This window comes from Ranitomeya variabilis, chromosome 4, assembly GCF_051348905.1.
Source record: "Ranitomeya variabilis isolate aRanVar5 chromosome 4, aRanVar5.hap1, whole genome shotgun sequence".
In the NCBI taxonomy this organism is placed as follows: Eukaryota; Metazoa; Chordata; class Amphibia; order Anura; family Dendrobatidae; genus Ranitomeya; species Ranitomeya variabilis.
In genome coordinates this window covers 756,393,180-756,420,210 of record NC_135235.1, presented here as the reverse complement: position 1 = coordinate 756,420,210, position 27,031 = coordinate 756,393,180, and the positions used below count along the sequence as shown (strand labels likewise).

Genomic DNA, 27,031 nt, shown 5'->3' with positions numbered 1-27,031 from the left:
GCAATTTGTTGCAAGACAGAAATAACTTCGGAAAAGCAATTCTCTAACACATTCATCCCTATCAATACAGTTGGTTCACAGTTCTGTCGGTCAACATCAACGACAATTATACCCTGTTTCTTCAATTCTGCTTTACCAATCTTTATGGTCATCTCCCTGAATCCTAGTTTCGGTACCAACTTACCATTACTGGCCCATATATTTAGTTCAACATCAGAGGGTCCTTTATCAATATCTACCTCAGCCCAGTACCTCTTATAAAGGATATATGGTATAGATGAAATCTGGGAACCTGTATCCAGCAAAGCGTTGAGGGGAATTCCGTCCAGCACGATAGGGATGATGGGTCGTCCTCCGATGTACCTGTCGTGCCAGGGTGTTGGGCTTTGAAAATTCATTCCTGCGAAGCGGCCCGCATTCCCAGGGGATTCCCGTTTAAATCACAATTTCGTGCAAAGTGGCCTGGCTGCTGGCAACGGCGGCAAATGGGCTGTCCATCCGGTTGGTAGCGGTCACGGGGTCGTCCTCTCCATGTCGGATATCTCCGGGACCTCATCCATGGAACATCCTCTCTACGGTTTACCAACTCCATCTTGGGTTCTCTCATCTCCTGCATGGTTTTAGCCATTGAAGCAACAACATCAGTTAAAGAGTCAAGCTTTTGCTGAAGAGCCTCATTAGTAATGGACCACAGAGACTTAGCACTGGTACCGGACGTAGCTGATGTCACTGGCATTCCCCATTGCTGAAGTGCATCTGCCATGGGTTGTGTGAGATCCTGATCCCGAGGTGCCTCTGCCAGCTGGAGACGTATAGCACTCTCCTTTAATTGGGCAAATGTCAATTCAGGGTTCTTAAAAACAAGCATACTCACATGCCCTCGGTGAGAAGGGGTGTAGAGTCCCTCAATAAATTGATCTCTTAGCAGTTTATCGGCTCCTGTATTAAAAATGCGTTCAGCCAGTGTAAGTGATTTAAGGGCTTCCTGCAGGTTTAAGGCAAAATCTCTCACACCCTCATTAGCTTTTTGTTTGCAATTAAAGAATCGTACTTTAGCTTTGCTGCTGGCAGTGGTTTCAAATGTAGCTTTTAATCCAGCAAATATGCGTTCAACAGTACCTTTTAGATCAGTTGCCCATGCAGTGACTTCTCGCTTAGCATGGCCACTTAACTGCATCATCAGGAGACTAACACGCTGAGCTTCACCCACGGGGAACATATCAAAATGAGCCAGCATCTTTTCCCTGAAACCGTCAAGGGTATTAGGTTCACCTTCATACATTGGAAGCCACGGGCCACCCGGGGTAAATGGCATTAACACCGGCATGATGGGCACCACTCCTTGCACTGCTGCGCTGCCATGCTCTCTATCGACACTCTGTCTTTCAACTGCATTAGCGTCGCCGGATGCTGCGGCGTCTCCGTGCTGCGACATACTGTACCCCCTTAGTTAATCCAGACCCCTCAGGTCCCAGCTTCCGTCTAGATAATGTAGATTCGTTCCTCTGTGCAGCAGGATGACAATGACATGCCCCCTGCTGCCTCTTAACTGCCGCACGCTCTGTGATGGTGGATTTTGAAGTTTTTCAGTTAGACTGGGGCTTGGGTAATGACGCAGCTCGACTAACAGTTCTGTGCCTGACAGTTATGAGATGATTACTTCAGGGGATGGCAGCCATTTTTACCCCATTATAACCAATGGAGAAAAGTCACTTTCAATAGTTTTCAATGGGGAACGGGATTTTCTTTAGCAAAGTCAATTTCCAAGACTTTTCATCCAAATTTTCACAGTTTCAGACTCCAATTACGGCACACAATACCCGGTGTACGGGCTGGCTCTATCCTGTTCGTGACGCCAGTTGTGACACCCGGGAGACCGAGGTACCCAGCACCAGATCAATGAGGTCCGTCTCTTGAGGGGGATGTCACTAGTGGCTTGACCCAGTGCTGTGGCCTCAGGCGATGCACAGTGTAAGGGATATCATGAAGGAACAGACACTTACTTGGTCAGCAGCAGGTCTTCTCAGCTGTGATGACCCCGATCCTGGATCGACGGCTATTGTCCAAATGAAAGACTGAGGCGCTGAAACGTTTAACCAATTTACTTCAACAAAAAGGGATTTGCTACCAATACTGTCACCGGAGTCTGTATAAGAACCCTGAATTACTTTGACCCTGCCAGGATTTCCACCTCTTATTATGCGCAGTTTCTGTATGGTCCTGCTGCTGTTTGTGAACTGGCTGCCGCCCCAATCTGTCTCTTCTGTGCTCTGGTTCGACGGACAACTCGAGTCCTTTTTGTCGGCTTGCCCCCTCTGGGAGTACTGCTGAACTCTGTGTCTGTTGCTGCGTCTTACCCTGGTGAAGCCGATATCACCTCACTTCCTTCCGGTTGCTGTATTATGTATAATGAATATAGCCACGGATCCGGTATCCGTCTCTGCGCCTATTCTGGGTAGTTATTGCTACCCGGTTCTCACAATGTCTTTTTCTCTATTCCTCTTTTTCTACTATGGGTATTACGGGCCTATAATTCGTCATAGGGCTGTTAGGAGTCCAGTTATACGACCTCTCACTTTCAGCTCCTCAGCCCAACTGCCAATCTTTTTCTCAGACCAGAATAGATCAAGGGGAGTCTCTGGAGCTCCCCCTTCTGGCCGGAGATGGTAATGCAGTCTTGCTATTTTAATATTTGTATTTGGTGTCAATAACTATTTTTGTGGCAAATACCCCTAGGGGCGCCACACATATATATATATATACATACATACATACATACATACATACATACATACATACATACATACATACATACATACATACATACATACATACACTCAGCTTTATATATATAGATTTTTTTCCTTTACGTTGGAGGGCCCAATTCCAGCTGTTGCTGTCGGACCTGTGATTTCTATCTCCTCCACTGTGTACAGGATAATAGAGTATAATAAAGTAGTTATGGACGAGACTTAACGAACATTGTGCAGTGACTCTGCTTTCCATATAGTGGCGGATATTTCTTGTTGCTGAAAATCTGATGTTTTTCACTTTAACCCTTTGTTAATCTCCTCTGATCAGTGTGATCATACAACATACTAGCCTCTGATGGCTCCGGTGATGCCCTGTACTACTGTAGTGCCGTGTATCATCACTGCTGTCAGTGTAATACTAACGGCCCCATACACATGAGATAAGAGTTGGCTGAACGTCATTTGGCAGACGGCCATCTCTCCCGACTTCCCCATACACACAAATATTCCAGCTTTCCTGGGGTCTGTATGACAGTCGCCTCCAGACTCCTCTAGCGGAGGATTATCTACAGGAAGAACAAACGGATTATCCTCTGAAATTCAGGATGTCAGATCCTTCTCTGCCCTGACATCATCTGTCGGGAGGCCCCCAAATACATTATATGGTCGCCGAGACCCCCGAAATCAGTGATTTCATGGAACTTTAGTCTAATGTGTATGGGGGCGGTAAAAGGTAACTGATTGGACGCTGCCTCTGGCCTAATAGACCTTCATACATTGCAGCCCAGACCCCATTATTAGGCATGTAAGTATCGTAATAACTAGGCCGCCCCATACTATCGAGTACTTGGGGGCGGGAGACATTCAGCCAAACTCTGTCACACCTGAGATCTAACGTGGTAGAAGATTACAGTGCAGGGAAGACGGGAAACCTTCATATAGGCGGCCGGTGGTGATGGAGTCAGTGACCGACTCTGGCCACATATGTCTCTAGAGCCGTAGTAGAAGATGAAGATGTCGTCCTCATCATGAAGTATTTATTTCTCATGTCGCGTGTAATGAATATCTCCTGCAGTATTGCTAATGCCGATTCCAGGGTCGGTAAATGAGACGAGAATTAGCGTTATGGAAGATGAGTCTATGAGGAACGTATTCAGCTGCCGACTCCGAGGCGGAAACTGCTTGTTGTCTGTGGCCTAAATATATAGGATTTATTAGTAGATGTAAAGAAGGAAACTAAATACTGTAAAATAATAAATCTCCTCATATGTTTCCCTTATTATCTCCAGTAATTGTATTATTACACAGGATTCTTGTGATGTTACAGCGGCTCATCTTCTCATTCAGGTCTTTTCAATATCGGATCCTCTCAGTGAAGATCTTCTACAACAGAAAATTTCCTGATTTACCCATCACAGATGGATATGGACAGAGACAAGATGGCGGAGAGGATATTACACCTCACCCTAGAGATCCTCTTCCGGCTTACTGGAGAGGTGAGAGATTCTGATGACGTCACATTACATCATTCTTATCTATGGGAATAACAGATGGACAGAACTGGAGAGGTGAGGACTCTGGAAATGTCTGTAGTGAGATTTATTAATGTGTCTCTCCATTACCAGGATTACACAGTGGTGAAGAAGACCTCTAGTGATCGCTGTCAGGACCCTGTGTCTGACGGATGGGCAAGACCCCTGAGCCCAATCACGGGGCCTCCACCTCACCCCCTGATCCATGAGGACATCAATGACCAGAAGATCCTAGAACTCATCTACAAGATGACTGAGCTGCTGACTGGAGAGGTGATACTGCTGGGAATGCTGGGACATTATGCGGTAACTCTATGAAGGGATCGGGGGATGACGGTATCATTGTATGTGTCAGGTTCCTGTAAGGTGTCAGGATGTCGCTGTCTATTTCTCCATGGAGGAGTGGGAGTATTTAGAAGGACACAGAGATCTGTACAAGAACGTCATAATGGAGGTTCCCCAGCCCCTCACATCTCCAGGTAATAGACAGGACTAAATACACACGGCCTATAATTATCTGTATATAAAGAATGAATTCAGTCCCTGTATGTGTTTCCTCCAGATCTATCCAGTAAGAGGACAACACCAGAGAGATGTCCGCATTCTCTTCTTCCACAGGACTGCAAGCAAGAAGATCCCAATGCTCCTCAGGATCATCAGGTCAGAGGTGTTTCTGGCACCCGGGGCAGGAATTCATTTTGGCGCCCCCCCCCCCCAGGACATATGCCCCCCGTCAGCCCCATCATTGCCCTCTGCTCCTCTACCATCCCCATCATTGCCCTCTCCTCCTCCACCATCCCCATCATTGCTCTCTCCCCGTCAGCCCCATCATTGCCCTCTCCTCCACCATCCCCATCATTGCCCTCTCCTCCTCCACCATCCCCATCATTGCTCTGTCCCCGTCAGCCCCATCATTGCCCTCTCCTCCTCCACCATCCGCATCATTGCTCTCTCCCCGTCAGCACCATCATTGCCCTCTCCTCCTCCACCATCCCCATCATTGCTCTCTCCCCGTCAGCCCCATCATTGCCCTCTCCTTCCCCCACACACACACACACACGCCATTCACTTCTCTGCACATTCACCTGCAGCACGATATACACACACACACACACACACACCCCCAATACTGAGCCACACACACACACATTCACATACACACACACACACACACACACATTCATTCACAAACACACATTCACATACACACATTCACATACACACACACACACACATATTCACAAACACACATTCACATACACACATTCACATACACGCGCACACACACATTCACATACACACATTCAAATACACACACGCATATACACACATTCACATACACACACACGTTCACATACACACACGCATACACATACACACACACACACACACACACACAACTCACCTCTCCTCGCGCTCTGCCGCAGCATCTCATCGCCTTCCTCTGACCCAGCCGGCCGCTGAATGATGACGTCATCCAGCGGCGCGTCTGTGTGCGAGGAATTAGGAAGACAGATCGCTGGGCAGCAGAGCTGTGGGGATTTTTCCCTGCCCACCGCAGCCACCCAGCAGGGGCCCCCCCTCCACCTCTGCACACGTTGAGAGCCGGCGCTCTGCAGCTTCTCTGTGCCGGCTGTCAGCTTGACAGTCGTCACAGAGAACAGCTGACTGCCAGACCAGGGGCGGCAAAATGCAGCCGCCGGGGGAGACACTGCGGACCGCCGAATTAGGCGGCCCGATTGCGCCCCCCTGCCGGCTGCGCCCGGGGCACATGCCCCGGCTGCCCCCCCCCCTTGATACGCCACTGCATCAGGTAGATGGAGGGAAGGTGACAGGAGATCCCCCCCTATGATGTGTAGACGCCGGTAAAGGTCTTGTGCTCAGTCTTGTTTTATCCACCAGTATTATATGTTTTATTCTTGTGTAATGAGAACGGTGGAGATGGCAGGATTAGAGCTGATCATAGATGGGACTTCTCCATCTGTCGGTGACTTTTATAATATTTGTTTCAGGGTGAAGATCTGACCCATATTAATACTACAGAGACATATGTGAGGGGGGATGAGTGGTGTAAAGAGGAGATTCCCACATATGACCACCCAGGTGAGTAGTGACCACTAAATGCAGAGAAGTCACAGATTCTTCTCAGTCACCGGCTGTGGCTGCTTTATCGGTGGTGTAGTCCGGCCATATTACCATGATCACCATTTTACCTCTAGACCACAACATTCTCCTCCACCCAAAACTGTTCAAATGACTTTGGGCATTGAAAGCCCTTTTCTATAGAACCTACAACCTGGTAGATCCACCTACCCCCTGGGTTTAGGAGACGCTGTTACCTGCCCAGATCTGTGAACTACAAAGCCAAATGACAGCGTACGTAGAATGTGCTGACAAGATGGAAAATCACTTGAAGAAAAATAATATGATGATGGGCCTGTAAGAGAAAGCGGAGGGTAATGATGCTGTTGGCTTCCTAGAACCCTGAGATCTTATCGGATGAATCTCCCTTCTCTCCCGCTGAATGTGATCATATGGTCCCTACAAGACCAGGTCCCGTCTTTCTGGCCAAACTTCACTTTTATGATTGACAACATTAACCCCTTCATGACCTTGGGATTTTCAGTATTTCCATGTTCGTCTTTCACTCCCCTCTTTCCCAGAGCCATAACTTTTTTATTTTTCCGTCAATATGGCCATGTGAGGGCTTATTTTTTGTGGGACAAGTTGCACTTTTGAACGACATCATTGGTTTTCCAAGTGCGGTGAAATTGCAAAAAAAGTGCAATCCCACACTGGTTTTTCGATTGGCTTTTTTGCTAGGTTCACTAAAGGCTAAAACTGACCTGATATTATGATTCTCCAGGTCATTACGAGTTCATAGACACCTAACTTGACTAGGTTCTCTTTTATCTAAGTGGTGAAAAAAAATTCTTGTAGCAAAAACTTTGCTAAAAAAAATAAAATTGCGCGATTTTCCGATAGCCGTTGCGTCTCCATTTTTCACGATCTTGGGTTTGGGTGAGGGCTTATTTTTTGCGTTCCGAGCTGACATTTTTATTGATACCATTTTTGTGCAGATACATTCTTTTGATCGCCCGTTATTGCATTTTAATGCAATGTCGCGGCGACCAAAAAAACGTAATTCTGGCGTTACAAATTTTTTTCTCGCTACCCCGTTTAGCGATCAGGTTAATCCTTTTTATTCGGACTCCCATGACAGCACTACGAGAGAGGGGATCCGCCCTTAAGGAACAGGAAACCTACAGATACAAAAAGGGCGGCACCTCTCCCATGCATCAGTTGGTTTCCTGTTCCTGAAGGGACTGGATACTTACAGAAGACTTTCTACACTTTTCCATGCCGGCCGAACCGAATCTGTTAGCGAGGGGGTCTCCTACCTCGGCCGGTGCGGGTACCTGATGTGGTCATGGTGGCCCTGGCAGGGCTGCATTGCGGTGACTAAACAGCGAGGAGTGGTCGCCAGGGGGTGTCCGGTCTCCGGAGCCAGCGTGCGGTTAGTATAATCCTCCCTCCCTCGTGTGCTGTGGGCTCCCTGCGGGTGGGGGGATGGCAGCGTCTAGGGGGCGCCGACCGGAGTACAGTTGGCTGGCCTTGGCGTCCCACGATGGCTGCAGCGCTGACAGGAAGCGCTGTTAGCTGTGGTGACGTCGGTAGGCGGAGCCGGCTATGGCTTCCGGGTCGCGGAGCTCCTGCGCATGCGTGGGGGCTCCAAGATGGCGGCGCCCACCGGAGATTCATGCCACTCTCCCTCAGAGCGTCGGATGGGTCCCCACAACTGCGGAAGGGCGGGGAAATCAAAACGAATGCTGAGCAAGGTATGCTGACCGAAGGAGGGGCTTTATAAAGAAGCTCCAGCGGCGTGTTCCTGGCTTCTGGCTCCTAATTACTGAGGATGGAGTCTGATCAGGATCAGCAGATTGTGCTGCTGGACGAAGCAACCCAGAAGCCTAAGGAGAAGGAACACGAAAAAAGGAGCGATGGTTCGGGCCGCAGAAGCTCCTCCAGACAGGGGTCTGGAGTGTCAGCCAAAAAAGATCCCCCTCGTACTTCGGTATCTCTCTGGGTATGGGCAGCCACTGGTAAGTGATCTCCGAGAAAGTTCACTTAGTGACTAGTCTCCCCTCGTATGTTTTGTGCAGGGAAGAAAAAACGTCAGTAAGACGAAGCATAGGGAATGTGCCATCTGTGGGGTTCCCTTGCCTGACTCACACCCTAAAAAACTAGGTGACCCCTGTATCCAGCAGACGGTGAGGTCCTGGAGGGAGGGGAGGGGGTATGGCATTTAGATCTTATACACTAGTCTGCCTTATCCCCTTAGGTAGTGGAAGAATCCTCTTCTATTGCGGCTAGTCTGAAGGAAATGGTTAGAATGGAGGTCAGACAGTCCATTAAGAACCTTTCACAGACAGGAGGCTCTAAGCAGAGAGCTCAGTGGACGTCTGATTCGTCTGTGGATAAGGACAAAAGCGAAGAATCGGACGATTCAGCAGCATCATCCTCCTCCTCGGAAGAAGACGTTGCTCGTTTTTGCTTACCCTTGGAGAGGGTAGACAAATTAATAAAGGCAGTCAGAGGCACAATGGGTATAACAGAACCCAAGCCTCAACTATCTAAAGAACAGAGGAAGCGCAGAGTTTTTCCCCTGAATGAAAAGATACAGGAACTTATCAACAGGGAGTGGAGAAAACCAGAGAGAAAAGGCTCCTTACCACCTGCGCAGAAGCGTAGGTACCCTTTTGATGACCCAGCAGTGAGTAACTGGGAAAAGGCCCCAAAACTGGATGCAGCAATTGCCAAGGTAGCGAAGCGGTCCTCTCTCCCGTTTGAAGATATGGGAACACTTAAGGACCCCCTGGATAGGAAAGTGGATACCTTCCTAAAGGGGACCTGGGAAATGGCAGCCGGCTACTTAAGACCTGCGGTGGCGTCAGCCTGCACGGCAAGGTCAATGATGGTCTGGCTGGACCAATTAGAGACCCAGTTAAGACAGGGGGCCTCTAGAGATTCCATACTCACAGCGTTACCAATAATCCAGGAGGGGGCAGCTTTTTTATCGGACACTTCAATTGACTCCGTTAAGTTGGCAGCTAGAGCAGCAGGACTTTCTAATGCTGCAAGGAGAGCCCTATGGTTGAAATGCTGGCCAGGGGATATGCAGGCGAAAGCAAAGCTCTGCGCTATCCCTTGTAAGGGCTTGTTTCCACATGCGAGAAACACGTCCGTGTCTCGCATGTGGGAACCAAGTTCTGGCGTCGGCACATTGGAGCGGAGCTGTGCAGCTCCATGTGTTCCTATGCGGCCGCACACTCCACTCTGGAGTGCCGACGCCAGAACTTGGTTCCCACGTGCGAGACACGGACGTGTTTCTCGCATGTGGAAACAAGCCCTAAAGGTGAGTATTTATTTGGGCCTACCCTGGATGAACTCCTGGAGAAGGCAGGAGATGATAAGAAAAAGTTCCCCAATTTATTCAATGCATATCGTCATCCCTTCAACAAGAGAAGGTTCAATTGAGGAGGGAAATGCGCCTTCTCACCGGGTAGAGATCGATCCAGATGGGATGATAAGCGAAAGCGAGGTACAGGTCTCATGTTTCGCCGTAACCCGACAGAAAACAAAAAACAGGATCAATGACTAGCAATGCCGGTGGGAGGGAGACTGTTGCATTTCTCGGCAGAATGGTCAAGAATCTCAAACAGCGTTTGGATAAAAGACACTATTTCTCATGGTCTCAAACTTGAATTTGTTCATACTCCACTGGACAAATTCAAGTTAACACCCTGGCACTCGTCTCCCACTGAACAAACTGCCTTAGAAGAGGAAGTGAGGACTCTTTGCTCCAAAAAAGTATTGGTAGAAGTGCCGTATTCTCAGGCAGGGAAAGGGTTTTACTCTCCCCTATTCCTAATCCAAAAAACAGATAAGACTTATAGAACCATTATAAATCTTAAGGGTCTCAATAAATTTTTGGTAAAACATACCTTCAAAATGGAGTCCATCAATTCGACAATAAAAATGCTTTTCAAAAACTGTTTTATGGTAGTAGTGGATTTAAAAGATGCCTACTATCATGTACCCATTCATGCTGATTTCCAACGATACCTGAGGGTAGCAGTGCTAATGGAGGGAAGGATTCAACATTTTCAGTTCAGGGCACTCCCCTTCGGGATAACTTCTGCTCCTAGAGTGTTTACTAAAATAATCGCTGAAGTCATGGCACATTTAAGGGAATCAAATATACTTATAATCCCCTACTTAGATGATTTCCTCATTGTCGGGAGCTCAGTAGATCACTGTCTGTCACAATGGGAGATTATTAAAGCTAAACTAGAACACCTGGGTTGGATTATAAACTTCGAAAAATCTAAGTTACAGCCCCTAAATATTCAAAAATTCCTGGGATTAATGTTGAATTCAGTAACACAGCAGTGTCTTCTCCCTATAGAAAAGATAGAGCTAATTCAGAATTAAGGATTAAAAGCAATTAATACACCCTCCATGACACTTAGACAAGCAATTTCCCTACTTGGGTCACTCATATCTTGCATTCCAGCTGTTAAGTGGGCTCAGTTCCACACCAGATCCCTACAAAAAGCAGTTTTGTTCCATGACAGAGCCTTAGGTGGCGAGAAATGGGAGATTAACGTTGGGGCCAATAACACTGAATTCCCTTAGGTGGTGGTTAGATAAACAGAATTTATCAGCAGGGGTTCCCTGGATAGTAGATGTCACCCAGGTAATAACCACAGATGCCAGCTCTTCGGGGTAGGGAGCCTATATGAGAGACATGGTGGTCCAGGGACAATGGGAACCATTCACAACATTCTCCTCCAATCAAAGGGAGTTGTTGGCAGTTGAATTGGCTGTTAAAAAATTCCTTCTATATCTGCAGGGCCAGCACGTCAGAATTCTGTCGGAGAACAGAGTTGCGGTCGCCTATATAAACCGGCAAGAGGGAACACGTTCCGAGACATTAATGCAGATCACGGATCGCTTGTTCCAGGTGGCAGAGCTCAATTTTCAATCTTTGACAGCTCTCCACATCAAGGGAAAAGAGAATATAACAGCAGATTTCCTAAGTCGAAGCATATTAAGGCAAGGAGAGTGGTCTCTCAACGAGGACATTTTCAACCATATCGTCCACAGATGGGGTCAGCCAGTGGTGGATCTGTTCGCAACCAGAAGCAACAGAAAAGTAAAACTTTTTTGCTCTCTAAATCCCAGGGAGAATCCCCTGGCGGTGGATGCGTTTCTAATAAAATGGGATTTTCCGCTGGCTTATGCCTTCCCACCACTGAACCTGATACCTCTAGTTGTGAGGAAGATCAGGGAGGATTGAGCAAAAGTCATCCTTATTGCCCCCTTTTGGCCCAGAAGAACCTGGTTTGCCTGGCTCAGGACAAAGTCCGTATCGGTTCCCTGGGTACTGCCAGAAATCCCGAACTTGCTTTCTCAGGGACCAATCTCCCATCCACAAGTGGCAGCGCTCCATTTAACGGCGTGGAGTTTGAACGGTCACTGTTAGAAGACAAAGGCTTCTCTCCGAACTTAGTAGAAACGCTTTTAAAGAGTAGGAAACAAATAACTACGAAAATCTACTCTAGGACTTGGAGGAAGTTCTTGACCGGTTCAAAATTTTAATATCCAAGAAGGGGTACCAATACAACAAATCTTAGAGTTTCTACAGAAGGGGTTTGAGTTAAAACTCTCTACTAGTACCATTAGAGTACAGGTCTCAGCTCTGGATGCCCTGTTTTCCTGTAATATAGCTAACAACTGTTGGATAACAAGGTTTATGAAGGCAGTATGTAGAACTAGACCAGTATATAAAGACAGAACGGTTCCGTGGGATCTGAATTTAGTTCTGTCCTCTCTAACCAAACCACCCTTTGAACCTCTACAGGATGCCTCGATCAAAATGTTGACACTTAAGACAGCCTTCTTGATTGCCATAACCTCAGCCCGCAGGATAGGGGATATCCAGGCACTTTCCAGACTTCCCCCATATACAGAATTCCTGTCTGACAGGGTAGTCCTTAGGCCAGATCCAGCATATCTGCCGAAGGTAGCGACGCGTTTTCATAGATCGCAGGAGATAGTTTTGCCATCTTTTATTCCTAATCCCTCTAATCCTAAAGAGCAGGAGCTTCATACGTTAGACGTTAGGAGATCTCTTCTACAGTATATTTCAGTCACCGATATTTGGAAGAAAGATGAGGCACTGCTTCTTTCCTTCCATGGTCCAAGGAAAGGATGTAGAGTATCATAATATTTACTGGCTAAATGGATTAGGGAAACTATCTCTCTGGCTTATACAGCGGGTGGGGGGCCAGCTCCGCAGAATCTAAAGGTACATTCCACCCGGGCCATGGCGTCATCCTGGGCAGAAAGATCTGGAGTATCAGTGGAACAAATATGTAAGGCGGCCACATGGTCATCCCCTTCCACGTTCTTTAAGCACTATCAGTTGGATTTGGGGTCCTCCTCTGATCTCACCTTCGGGTTAAGGGTGCTGCAGACTATAGTCCCTCCCTAAGGTAGCTTACATCTCTGTAAATCTCTCGTAGTGCTGTCATGGGAGTCCGAATAAAGCATTAAGCTACTTACCGGTAGCGGCATTTTTCGGAGGCCCATGACAGCACCCTTAGTTCCCTCCCTATTCATGTGGGGGTTGCACTTCCTAATATGTATATATAGTGTAATATATAGATCTCACGTATGGTGTCTAGTTATAATTTGATAAAATATTTTCGTTTTCAAAATGTATATAATGTATGTATGCCACTAACCGCGGTAGTCCTCTCAGGCTCTGAAATACAACTGATACGTGGGAGAGGTGTCGCCCTTTTTGTATCTGTAGGTTTCCTGTTCCTTAAAGAAGTTGTCCACTACTATAACCTTTTTTTTTTTTTTTTTTTCATAAATCTTGCTATTATGGGCCACTGAAAACATCTACTGTGTTTATTTTAGCAATATTACCTTTTATCATGCTGTAGCAGCACATTTTAGTGCTGGATTCAGCTCTCATGGGGTTAATCGACAACTTCCTTTCTCCTGAGTCATTGTGCTCTAATACTACAAGTTCCATGATGCATTGCACTGCTACTAAGCCTGAACCTAGCACACCCTCTCCAAAACACACCCCAACCACTCCCTCCTCTAGCTTCAAACAGATTTGTGATGTCATTTCTGTCCGACCTCCTCTTTTACATTTGTCCAACCCACACTCCATTACAGATAGATAGATAGATAGATAACGGATAGATAGATATGGGATAGATAGATAGATAGATATGGGATAGATAGATAGATACAGATATATCTATATATCTATGTCTATTTCCATAGATATGTCCATATCCATGTTTCTAAACCCCTTCACCCCCTGGAGCATTTTTGGTTTCCTTTATCGCTCCCCTTCTTTCCAGAGCCATAATTTTTCCGTCAATATGGCCATGTGAGGGCTTATCTTTTGCGGAACAAGTTCTACTTTTGAACGACACCATTGGTTTTAGCATGTCGTGTAACAGAAAATGTGAAAAAAATTCAAAGTGCAATGAAATGGCAAAAAAGTGCAATCCCACACTTGGCTTTTTGCTTGGCTTTTTGGCTAGGTTCACTAAATGCTAAGGCTGTGTGCACACGTTGCGGATCTGATTGAAGATCCGCAGCGTTTTTTGCTGCACTGAATTGCATCAAATCCGCAGTGTAGTGCACAACCAATGTAAGTCTATGGGAGCCGCAGACTTGTTGTGCACATGCTGCGGAAAAAACCGCACCAAAAACTGTATCAAAACCGCAACAAAACTGTGAAACTGCACCAGGTTTTGGTGCAGTTTTGATGCAGTTTTTGGTGCAGTTTTGATGCTTTTTTTGGTGCGGTTTATGCGCGTTTTTAATGCCGTTTTTGGAAATAAGTAAATAAACGGAAAATGTGCATGATTTGAATGGAAACATGCATGAAAAAACGGATTCCAAGGCCGGATTCATCATTTCACAGCTCAGTTTCATACTTTTTTTGCCGGATCCGTCGCTGTGCGTTTTTTCGCCGGACAGAAAAAATGTTCCTCTGTATGTGTTTTCCATCCGGCGGAAACAGCGTTTTTGACGGATCCGGCAAAAAACGGATGAAACTCTGAGAAAAAGACGGATCCGACGGAAAAAAATGGATCTATTTTTTTCAAAACTCGCCGGATTGTGCCTCACGGCAAAAACCTGATGTGTGAAAGCACCCAAATATATGGATAGATACATCTATGTATCTATAGATATATCTATAGATAAATATCTATAGATAGATATATCCATAGATATATGATAGAAAAGCCGATGTTTCTATAAGGCTACTTTCACACTTGCGTTTTTCGCAATCCGTCTTTTTTTGGAAAAAAACGGATCCTGCAAATGTGCTCGCAGGATGCGTTTTTTACCCATAGACGTGTATTAGTGAAGGATCGCGACGGATGGCCACACGTCGCGTCCATCGTGCAACGGATGCGTCGTGTTTTGGCGGACCGTTGGCACATCCGTCTCGTCTCCAATTTTCTACCGCGCATGCGCGGCCAAAACTCCGCCCCCTCCTCCCCGGACTTCAGAATGGGCAGCGGATGCGTTGAAAAACTGCATCCGCTGCCCACGACGTGCACAAATTTCACAACGTGCGTCGGTACGTCGGCCCAACGCATAGCGATGGACCCGTGCCGACGCAAGTGTGAAACAGGGCTTAATGAGCGTTTAATTTAATAAAAAACTGAAAAAACCGGCGTGGGCTCCCGCGCAATTTTCTGCGCCAGAGGGGGAAAGCCGACGGCCGGGGGCCAATATTTGTAGCCTGCTATGAATATCAGCCCGCAGCTGTCTGCGTAGCCTTTACTGGCTATTAAAATAGAGGGACCCCCCCAAAAAAAATGACGTGGGGTCCCCCTATATTTTATAGCCAGAAAGGCTACGCAGACAGCTGCGGGCTGATATTCATAGCCTAGAGAGGGGCCATGGATATTGGTCCCCCCCCACGGCTACAAATACCAGTCCGCAGCCACCCCAGAAATGGCGCATCTGTAAGTCTACGTTCACATTAGCGTTCGGCGCCGCAGCGTCGCCGCATGCGTCATGCGCCCCTATATTTAACATGGGGGCGCATGGACATGCATTGTGCTGTGTTTTGCAACGCATGGGTTTTTTTGGCCGCAAGCGTTGGGCGCAGAGGACGCAGCAAGTTGCATTTTTTTTGCGTCCAACTTTCGGCCAAAAAGGACGCATGCGTCGCAAAACGCAGCGTTTTAGCGTGCGTTTTGTTGCGTTTTTGTTTGCGTTGTGCGTTGCGTCTCCGACGCTGCGGCGCACAACGCAAATGTAAACGTAGCCTTAGATGCGTCAATTCCGGCACTGAGGCTGGTTTCACACTTGCGTTTTTGGACGCTGCGTTTTAGCGCTAAAAAACGCATGCGTTTTTTTTTCCTATACTTAACATTAAAAACGCATGCGTTTTTTCGCATGCGTTTTGACGCGTTTTCGGCAACGCATGCGTTTTTGAACGCGCGCGTTTGTTTGTGTTAAAAACGCATGCGTTTTTCTAGAAAAGAAACACTGAAATACCACCCACCACCATCAGGGTGATAAAGGGATCCAAACCCTACCCCTAACCTCACCCCTAACCGTTTAATGAACATTTTATGACATAGTGCCACGATATTTAAGTGCCATGATATTTAAGTGCCACGTATGTCAGTGCCACGTATGTCAGTGCCACGTATGTCAGTGCCACGTATGTCAGTGCCACGTATGTCAGTGCCACGTATGTCAGTGCCACGTATGTCAGTGCCACGTATGTCAGTGCCACGTATGTCAGTGCCACGTATTTCTGTTAGGGTTAGGGTTAGGCCCTAACCCTACCCCTAGCTATTTCTATTTATAGTGGGTTTTCTTGTGGATTTTGATGATTGGCAGCTGTCACACACTTCTCAGCATGCGTTTTAAAAACGCAAACGCATGAAAAAACGCATGTAAACGTGGCAAAACGCCGCGTTTTTTTCCTACATGCAAAAACGCATGCGTCTAAAAAACGCAGCATTTTACCACGTTTACATGCGTTTTTTCACACATGCGTTTTTTTAAAAAACGCATGCAGATAAAAACGCAAGTGTGAAACCAGCCTAAGCCCCTCTCTTCCCACTCCCATGTAGCGGTGGGATATGGGGTAATAAGGGGTTAATGTCACCTTGCTATTGTAAGGTGACATTAAGCCGGGTTAATAACGGAGAGGCGTCAATAAGACGCCTATCCATTATTAATCCAATATTAATAAAGGGTTAATAAAACACACACACATTAGGAAAAAGTATTTTAATATTCTTCATTTCACCATACTTACCATACTTCAGCCCCTGCAAAAGCGTAAAATAATAAACTGTATACTACCTGTCCGCCGTAGTCCAATTAATAACGAGTGTCCCACGACGACCTCCCCTATAGAACAGTGACATCGGGTGATGTCACTGCTCTATAGGACCCTCAGTGACACACTGACAGGAGACAATGGCTCCTGCAGTGCATCACTGAGGTTACTATAGTTCACTGGTCTCACTTTATGGCAAAAAGCTGAGTGGGAACTTTCTCATACAGCATGCCATAAAGTGAGACTAGGGACTATTTTCTCACAGGGGCGTAGGAATACATTGTGGGGAATACATTGTGGAAGGATACCTTCCTCCCCTCATTGTATTCCTGGAGCCCCTGGAGAGCGGTCGCATCAGCTGATGCTCCTGCTCTCCACGGGAGATCGTCGTGGGACACTCGTTTTAATTGGATTTCTGCGGATCAGGGAGTATATTGTTTTTGTTATTTTAATATTTTTTATGACACTGGCTTCGGGGATCAAAGTGACAAGTGATGGTGAGTATGTAATCTGTTACATGTACTGTATGTCTATATTTTTTTTTATGTATGTATGTACTGTATGTATGCAACATGTCGCATGTTGTCGCATGGCGCATGTCGTCGCATGCTGCATGTCGCATGCCGTCGCATGGCGCATGTAGTTGCATGGCGCATGTCGCCGCATGCTGCATGTCATTGCATGGTACATGTCGCATGACGCCGCATGGTGAGTGTCGTTGCATGGTGCATGTCGCCGCATGGTGCATGTAGTTGCATGGCGCATGTCATCGCATGCTGCATGTCTCGCATGTCGCATGTTGTCGCATGGCGTCGCATGCTGCATGTCGTCGCATGGTGCATGTAGTTGCATGGCTCATGTAGTCGCATGGTGCATGTAGTTGCATGGCGTCGCATGGTGCATGTAGTTGCATGGCGCATGTTGTCGCATGGTGCATGTCATCGCATGGTGCATGTAGTTGCATGGTGCATGTCATTGCATGGTACATGTCGCATGACGCCGCATGCTGCATGTCTTGCATGTTGTTGCATGGCGCATGTCGTCCCATGCTGCATGTCGCCGCATGGCGCATGTCATCGCATGGTGCATGTCGCATGCCGTAGCATGGCGCATGTCACCGCATGGTGAGTGTCATTGCATGGTGCATGTCGCCGCATGGCGCATGTCGTCGCATGGTGTGTGTTGTATGTATGTATGTATGTATGTATGTATTGTATATGTATATGTGTATTTTTTTTTATTATTATTATTATTACATTCAACACATTAGCCGGATGATGGACTACTACTGTCCCATCATTGGCTAATGTGTCACTCACTGCCATTGTAGCAGGCAGAGCCCGATGGGACTTGTTGTCCCATCGGACGATGCCTGCACACAGAGACACACACACACACACACACCCCCGAGCACATACCGGTACGCACAGCGCCGGCACCCGCACAGCGCCGGCGCCCGGGACCGCACGTCGCCCGGGACCGCTCGGCACCTGCGACCGCACAGCGCCGGCACCCGCGACCGCACAGCGCCGGCGCCGGGGACACACAGCACCGGCGCCCGCCCGCACATCCCTGCCTAGCCCCGCCCGCCCCCAGCACAGCCCCGCAGGCAGCCTCAGCCCCGCCCACAGCCCAGTCACTCTTTATGAGTGACTGCTGTCTGTGGAGCCTGGGGACACGCCTGCTACTGACGTCACGTCAATTTCCAGAGTCTGGAAATTGACGTGACGTCGGCGGAAATGAGCGGCGGCTGCAGCCTGGGGGTCACGTGACCCGGACTCAGGCACCAGCATAGCGCCGCTCACAGGCGAAAACGGCTAAAGAAGGTAATTACACAAATCATCAGGGGCCCTGGGGGGATACATAGGGGGGTTAATTGAAAGTAGTGGACAACCCCTTTAAGGGGGGATCCCCTCTCTCATAGTGCTGTCATGGGCCTCCGAAAAATGCCGCTACCCGTAAGTAGCTTAATGCTTTTTTAATTGATGGATCGGGCGATTCTGAACGCGGCGATACCAAATATGAGTAGGTTTGATTTTTTTTTTTTTTTTTATTGATTTATTTTGGATGGGGCGAAAGGGGGGTGATTTAAACTTTTTATATATTTTTTTATTTTTTTCACTTTTTTTTTTACTTTTGCCATGCTTCTATACCCTCCACGGGATTGGCTCAGCTACATAGCAGCGATCATCAGATCGCTGCTATGTACCGTATTTTTCGGACTATAGGACGCACCGGACTATAAGGCGCACCCAGGTTTTAGAGGTGGAAAATAGGGAAAAAAAATATTTGAAGCAAAAAAATGTGGTAAAATATTTAATAACATAAATAACATACTATTATATGTGGTGTTATTATATATAATAGTATGTTATTATGTTGGAAGCTGCGGGACCAGTGTGGTGTCTGTGAAGGACTATATGAAGATGCTGGAGGGTGAGTATAAGAATGGGGGCACAGGGCTGATATTGAAAGCACCACTCCAGCACTGCAAAATAACACTGGAGTGCTGCTTTAAAATCCCATGGGAGAACTATAACTCCCAGCATGTCCTGCAGATCCTATGACATGCTGGGAGTTATAGTTCACCACAGGAGTGGCAGAGTGCTTTATTGTGTGTTGTAGACTAACCTCTTAATTGTGGCAGCCAGCCAGCTGTTGTGAGGTAAAAGCATCCCATGACTGCACACACAGAGCCCTCCCTCTTGTTGCCTCTCCACAGCACAGGTTATAAGAGGAAGCTGCAGATTATAGTGTTGGAGCCTGAAGGACCTGTGATGTCAGGAAGAGGGAGGGCTCTGAGCTGCCATGTGATGCTCCAGCCCGCCCACTTCTGACATCATCACAGGTCCTGATTGTGCACAACACTCGGCGTCCAAGCATGGCAGGCAGGTATGCAGCGATCTCCTGTCTCCTCTGGCCCCTGCTGCTGCCCCCTCCTCCCCCGGACACACAAATCTCCTTAGCTGCTGAAGAAATCAGCTCTGAGGAAGCCATGTGTGTCCCTGCTTAAGTGCAGTATTCATTTGTTGCTCCCGGCTCACTGCTCAGCTGACCGGTGGGCGGGGAGCCGCTCATAAATATTCACTGCACTTAATCAGCGGGGCCATGTGCTTTCCACAGCAACTGATTCCGGGCAGCGGGGACATCCTGAAGTGGGATAACAGTGCGATCCCACTCACTGCTGCCCCCCTCCCCACATGCTGCATCCGGACTATAAGACGCACCCACACTTTCCTCCCAAATTTGGAGGAAAAAAAGTGCATCTTATAGTCTGAAAAATACGGTAGCTGAATTGCAGGCTTGCTATGGGCACCGACCACAGGGTGGCGCTCTCAGCAGGCCGGCATCAGTAACCATAGAGGTCTCAAGGACCTCTATGGTTACCATTCTGATGCATCGCTGACCCCCGATCATGTGACGGGGGTCAGCGATGCACTCATTTCCGGCTGGATGGCCGGAAGCGGCGGTTAAATGCCGCTGTCAGCATTTGACAGCGGCATTTAACTAGTTAATAGCGGCGGGTGAATCGCGATTTCACCCGCCTCTATTGCAGGCACATGTCAGCTGTTCAAAACAGCTGACATGTCCCGGCTTTGATGCGGGCTCACCGCTGGAGGCCGCATCAAAGCAGGGGTTCTGACCTTGGACGTACTATCCCATCCGAGGTCAGAAAGGGGTTAAATGTGCAGTGAGGCCAAGTGTGAATTTCTGGACAACAACAGAGTTTCCCTTTATCCTGACTTTTCAATTTGTATTAAAACCGACTAACTTCCAGGAGGATTGTGATAATCTACATAAAACCCATCACACCGGTGCCATGATATATCTCTGAGCTGTGCGTGGCTGATGGCTGTAATATACATTTATTCCCGCCTGCAGGAGATGTGTTGGCTCCAGCCCTGGTTTCATGGATTCACTCCACCTCATAAATTACATTGTTTTTGATCCTAAGAAATTCAGATTACTGCACAATCTCTCCTGAAATGGGGAGCAATATTATTTTCTCTAATCTTCTGGTCAGGATTCATAGTAGCTCCAATGGTCCACCATAAATGAGTGCAACTCTGGTTTACTGTTGTGTAATCTGTATTTGTAGTTTTCAGTTAACGAGATTCTCGTGCTCTGGGGCGGGGCTTTATGTGGTGCTCTGGGGCGGGGCTATATGTGGTGCTCTGGGGCGGGGCTGTGGGTGGGGCTTTATGTGGTGCTCTGATTACATACTCATCTGTATTGGCTTATGACAGGTTGCTGATCCCTCACTGATCTGCCCCCATTTTTACATAATGCATATAATAGTGTTGTTATTATTATTGATAATGCCTATAATATTGTGGCTATTGGGAGGCTTAGAAAGAAAAATAAAATCCAGCAAAATGTCACCAGCGGCGCCTGTCCAGTAGCATCTATCTCTTATAGTTGCTACCTCGCAGGCGCCACCATCACCTGTGACATTTTGCAGGATGTAATTTTTTTTCTAAGCCTCCCAATAGCCACAATATTATAGGCATTATCAACAATAATATCAACACTATTATTTGCATTATGTAAAAATGGGGGCAGGTCAGTGAGGGATCAGCGAACTGTCATAAACCAATACAGATGAATATGTAATCAGAGCCCCACATAAAGCCCCGCCCCAGAACACCACATAAAACCCCGCCCCAGAGCACCACATAAAGCCCCGCCCCAGAGCACGAGAATCTCATTAGCTGAAAACTACAAATACAGATAAAACAACAAACACAAGACGGATTTTATCACCAGGTATCAGTGTAAGGCCGGCGTCACACTGGCGTATTGCATCCGATGCGAGAACATCGGATGCGATATGCTAATGACACTCGGCTCCTGCTCGCAGATGAGCAGGAGCCGAGTATCATGCGTCTGTGCTCCGATTCTCTCGCACAGGGAGGATCACAGCACAGCTGCGGAGGAGGCGGAGAAATGAATTTCTCCATCTCCTCCATTGCTGGGGTCCGCTTATAACGCACAGCAATCGGATGATATCTGAGTAGTGTGCGCTGACTCACTCGCACCCATAGGCTTATATGGGTGTGAGTGAGCCGAGAGTTTTCCTCGGTCCGAGACAATCGCAGCATGCTGCGATTGTCTCGGACCGAAGAAAACGGCCGACAAAGTCGGCTGCTGGGAGCTGCCCCATAGCTGAACATTGGTCCGAGTGCAATGCGATTTTTTTTTTTTTTTTTTTATCGCATTGCACTCGGCCGATTAAAACGCCAGTGTGACGCCGGCCTAATCAGTATAACGGCACCGACCTGACAGTGTCTGGAGTCACTGAGCACAATCCTGCTGACAGGTTCCCTTTAAGACATCTCCGCTCTGCACTATTATACACAGTTCTCTTTAAATGTGTAATATTTCTTCTTGAAACTCATCTGACAGAAAATATTGGAGCTTCCGATAGTTTAGATTGTGAAGTCACCGAGCCCCGTGCTCCAATTACCCCAGAGAGGTTTCACCACTAGCTCCTCATTTATTACTGATGGAGACTGTTCAGTTTGAGCATTTCAGTAGATGTTATTGTCTATAGTCAGTTTTTGATTACAGTAGTGTCCAAAATACTCTGATTTATCCTCTTCCCGCAGCCAGTTTTGTGTTCTTAATCAGGCCCCATTTTTACAATCTGACATGTGTCTCTTTATGTGGTGATAGGTTTGGAATTCTTCACAAAGGATAATAGAAAACAAATGGATCTTACAAATTATTTTCCAACTTCTCACTACACCATGTTCCAAATTATTATGCAAATAACATTTTTCTCGGATTTTCCTAAATGGTTGGTGCAAATGTCAGTCTAATAAGTCATCACCCGTTAGAGTATACATCGAATTTTATTGAAGAAACCTCCCAATGATAACAGTGTAATCTCCAAAATGAATATAACCTCAAAACGTACTTATTAGGCACATTAGAGTTTCTAAACATTTGATATGTTTTAAAGACCTGAAAATGCTCATTTGTGGAATTTGCAGCATTAGGAGGTCACATTCACTGAACAAAAAAAAGCTATTTAACTCCAAAACCTCCGAACGGGCCAAGCTACATGGTAACATGGGAACCCTTCTTTGATATCACCTTCACAATTCTTGCATCCATTGAACTTGTGAGTTTTCGGAGAGTTTCTGCTTGTATTTCTTTGCATGAGGTCAGAATAGCCTCCCAGAGCTGCTGTTTTGATGTGAACTGCCTCCCACCCTCATGGATCATTTGCTTGATGATACTCCAAAGGTTCTCTATAGGGTTGAGGTCAGGGGAAGATGGTGGCCACACCATGAGTTTATCTCCTTTTATGCCCATAGCAGCCAATGACTCAGAGGGATTTTTTGCAGCAGATGGTGCATAGTCATACATGAAGATGATTTCGCTCCTGAAGGCACGTTTCTGCTTTTTATACCATGGAAGAAAGTTGTCAGTCAGAAACTTTATATACTTTGCAGAGGTCATTTTCACACCTTCAGGAACCTTAAAAGGCCCTTCCAGCTGTTTCCCCATGATTCCGGCCCAAAACATGACTTCTCCACTACCTTGCTGACATCGCAGCCTTGTTAGGACCTGGTGGCCATCCACCAACCATGCATCTGGACCATCCAGGGTTGCTCGACACTCATCAGTAAACAAGACTGTTTGAAAATTAGTCTTCATGTATGTCTAGGCCCACTGCAATTGTTTCTGCTTGTGAACACTGTTTAGGGGTGGCCGAATAGTAGATTTATGAACCAAAGCAAACCTTTGAAGGTTCCTACACCTTGAGGTTTGAGGGACTCCAGAGGCACCAGCAGCTTCAACTATCTGTTTGCTGGTTTGTAATTGCTTTTTAGCAGCTGCACTCTTAATTCGATGAACTTGCCTGGCAGAAACCTTCCTCATTATGCCTTTATCAGCACGAACATGTCTGTGCTCAGATTCATCCACAAATCTCTTCACAGTATGATGATCATGCTTAAGTTTTCAGGAAATATCTAATGTTTTCATCCCTTGACCAAGGCATTGCACTATTTGATGCTTTTCGGCAGCAGAGAGATCCTTTTTCTTTCTCATGTTACTTGAAAACTGTGGCCTGCTTAATAATGTGGAACATCATTTTTAAGTAGTATTCCTTTAATTAGAATCACCTGGAAAACTAATTATCACATGTTTAAGATTGATTTCAGTAATCCATTAAGCCCTGACACATAATACCATCCATGAGTTTATTTGAAAAACAATGAAATCTTTATGACACTTAAATCCAATTTGCATAATAATTTGGAACACAGTGTATACCCTACATACGATTGTACACTACTCTCTGGGCACATGGCAGTGTTCAGAAGGGAAGGAGCGCCATTTAGCTGTTTGAATGCAGATCTAGCTGTAATAGCTTGCAGACACAATGTATTGGGAGCACTGTTCGTGGTCAACTGGCAGCTCAAAAGATCTCCACCATGAACATGCTTGGCACTATCTTCTCTGCTTTCCATATCCCAAGGATCGCCTTGCTCATCGCTCTTTATCACCATTAGGCTACTTTCACACTAGCGTCGTGCCGACGCAACGACGCTAGCGTTGTATGCGCTGCACAACGGGTGCAGCGGATGCTGTTTTTCAACGCATCCGCTGCCCCATTGTGAGGTGCGGGGAGGCGGGGGCAGAGTTCCAGCCGCACATGCGCGGTCGGAAAAGATGTTCTCGACGCACCAAAAAGTTGCAAGCAACGTTTTTTGGTGGCGACGGACCGACGCAACCGTCGCACGTGTAAAGCTTTAAGAACTTTCCTGTCAAGTCTTCGATGATGTGTCTGATTTTGAATAGTATGTCATGTTCTGGGGCATCTCTGGGCAGGCATCGACTGTTGTCCTTAAAATGCCAAAATCTCATAAGCATTTCATAATGGGTCCTAGGAAGAACGGCAGGAAATATAGGGGTAGCTTGAACAGGGCGGTTGGACCAATATTACCGAATGCTTGTTTTTTGTTTTAACAAGCCCCATAGCGAATGTAAGTCTTAAAACTGTTTTAATTTCTAGGACATTAGTTGGTGTCCATAAATTTGACCTAGCATAATAGTATCGTGGATTCTGGCTGATGAATTGGGACATATATAAATTTGTTTGTGGGATAATATGCTCTAGCAAGCTATCGGTCAGAAACAAAAAATAATAATTTATCAAAATTTTCCACTTCCACATTTATACCAGGAATGGCATTAAAATTAGGGATGAATGGGGTAGCCGAAGCCTCCCATCTGGGAAATGCTACATCAAGAGGCAAAGCCCCATGGACATCGGTGTGCGCCAATTCACGAGCACTAGGTACAGCGCTAGCACTGGGCATTGTTCACGGAGTTGGAGACATTTCTCCAGAAGCGCTATTTGTCCTTCTTGTTGTACTGGTCCTTGTGTGTGAGGATGGACCAGAATCACTGCTCATTTCTGAGCTATCACTGTCGCTGCTACTAAAGCCCTCAAAATCCACATCGCTATCTGACACTGCACTTTCTTCGCTGTCAGAACATAAAAGTGCATAAGCCTCCTCTGCACTGTAATACTGACGGGCCATTTTACTCGTTTTCTTTTCCAGAAATAGAAAACTCTGACGTGACTGAGCTGACCAAATGATTGGGGAGACAATTGAGAAAAGCCTAATTATTTAGCCTAACCCTAACTTTAGAATAAACCCTAACTCTAACTTTAGCCTAACAGCAACCCTATCAGTAACCCTAACTTTAGCCTAACAGAAACTCTAACTTTAGCCTAGCAGTAACCCTAACTTCAGCTTAACAGGGTCCCTAACAGTAACCCTAACTTTAGAATAAACCCTAACTTTAGCTCCAACACTAACCCTAACTATTGCACTAATCCTAACCTGCCTTATCTGTTTTATTTTACTTTATAGCAAGATCGATGACTGACACAGCTGTTACCAGCAGTAACCAGCAGCACTTGTAACACTGTTTCTCCTCTAATCTCTCACTGACAGGAGATCTGAGGAGAAACAGCATTTTTATGAGGCAGATCGCCCGGGAAAGTTTGTTGCTACATCAAACATTCCTAGTGATTTGTCTCATTGACTGGTGTGATGCTGACGTCATCGGGACCTGAACCAGTCAGGGCTCGATGAGGTCGGGGGTCACAGGATGTGTTGTGCACCGGAATCACCTCTTTATAAGTTACTACACTGTGGCCCGATTCAAATGCATCGGGTATTCTAGAATATGCATGTCCCTGTAGTATATGGACAATGATGATTCCAGAATTCGCGGCAGACTGTGCCCGTCGCTGATTGGTCGAGGCAACCTTTATGACATCATCGTCGCCATGGCAACCATTATGACATCTACTTCGATACTGTGCCCGTCGCTGATTGGTCGAGGCCTGGCGGCCTCGACCAATCAGAGACGCGGGATTTCCAGGACAGACAGACAGACGGAAAAACCCTTAGACAATTATATATATATATATATATATGTGGGGGTCCCGATGAGCACAAAACCGCCGACATAGACAAACGTCAGCACTGCACAAAGCCCTGCTAGTGCCGATGATTATCTACTGTTGGCGGTCACGAAGCGGTTAAGGTAAAGATACCATCATTTCTATCCAGGCCTATTTCGTGAGATTTATTAATTTTTTTTTTTACTCTATGGAAGCATGTTTGAAAAGCAATGTCTGACTTTCATGTGTTCATTTTTATAGATTTTTGATTTATTATTAATTTTGTCAGGTTCAAGTAATTTCTTTGACTATTGTGGGTTTTTCTGTCATTAAACGAGGGGTACCAACAATTTTGACCATGTGTGCAGGAGGAATTAATATTTTGACTCCACAGCCACTTCCCAGAATTTAACACGCACTGGATGTTGGAGAGTGAAAATTACACATTTGCCATTTTATTACCCAGCACATAGTGCCCAGATTATGTTCCAGGAGACACACACTGCAAATTAAGTGGATTCTTCTCACTATAATATTGGTAAATACAGCGATCCTAAATGTTTGAGCACACTGCAAGACTCCGAAGTGAGAGTGGATTTTGCTGGATTGGTTTATAGAAACTCTGTTCCTTTTCAACAGCCTTTGAGCCACTAATAGTGTGGGAACCTCTGTTTTTCTATTGACAGATGATGGACCGGAGTGGGGCCTTGTGTTTTGTGAGATGAGATTTCGTATTATTTTCGCCTACATAGCATTGATTGGTTTCTTTTTATTCGATATTTGGGAGGCAGAATGAACAAACAGTTGTACACCACACACTACTGGTTCATCCAAAAAGGTTTTCTACTGGATTGTGAACTGACATTGTCTTGGTAAATAAAGTTTTTTTTAC

At 46.4% G+C, this 27,031-nt stretch overlaps 1 protein-coding gene across 4 annotated transcripts in view; it reads left to right on the top strand.

Annotated features, from left to right (window-relative positions):
* The window catches only part of LOC143766825 (uncharacterized), a 159,717-nt gene that overhangs the window by 25,502 nt on the left and 107,184 nt on the right, over positions 1 to 27,031 (top strand). For 2 of the 4 annotated variants that reach the window (XM_077254802.1, XM_077254801.1), the window contains exons 2-6: positions 4,101 to 4,249; positions 4,379 to 4,558; positions 4,641 to 4,764; positions 4,848 to 4,945; positions 6,298 to 6,388. In XM_077254802.1, coding sequence (XP_077110917.1) covers positions 4,172 to 4,249; positions 4,379 to 4,558; positions 4,641 to 4,764; positions 4,848 to 4,945; positions 6,298 to 6,388 — 571 coding nt within the window. In that variant the 5' untranslated portion in view covers positions 4,101 to 4,171. Of the gene's footprint in view, positions 1 to 4,100; positions 4,250 to 4,378; positions 4,559 to 4,640; positions 4,765 to 4,847; positions 4,946 to 6,297; positions 6,389 to 27,031 lie in introns of those variants that run through there. The other 2 variants (XM_077254800.1, XM_077254803.1) reach the window with 2 other exon arrangements.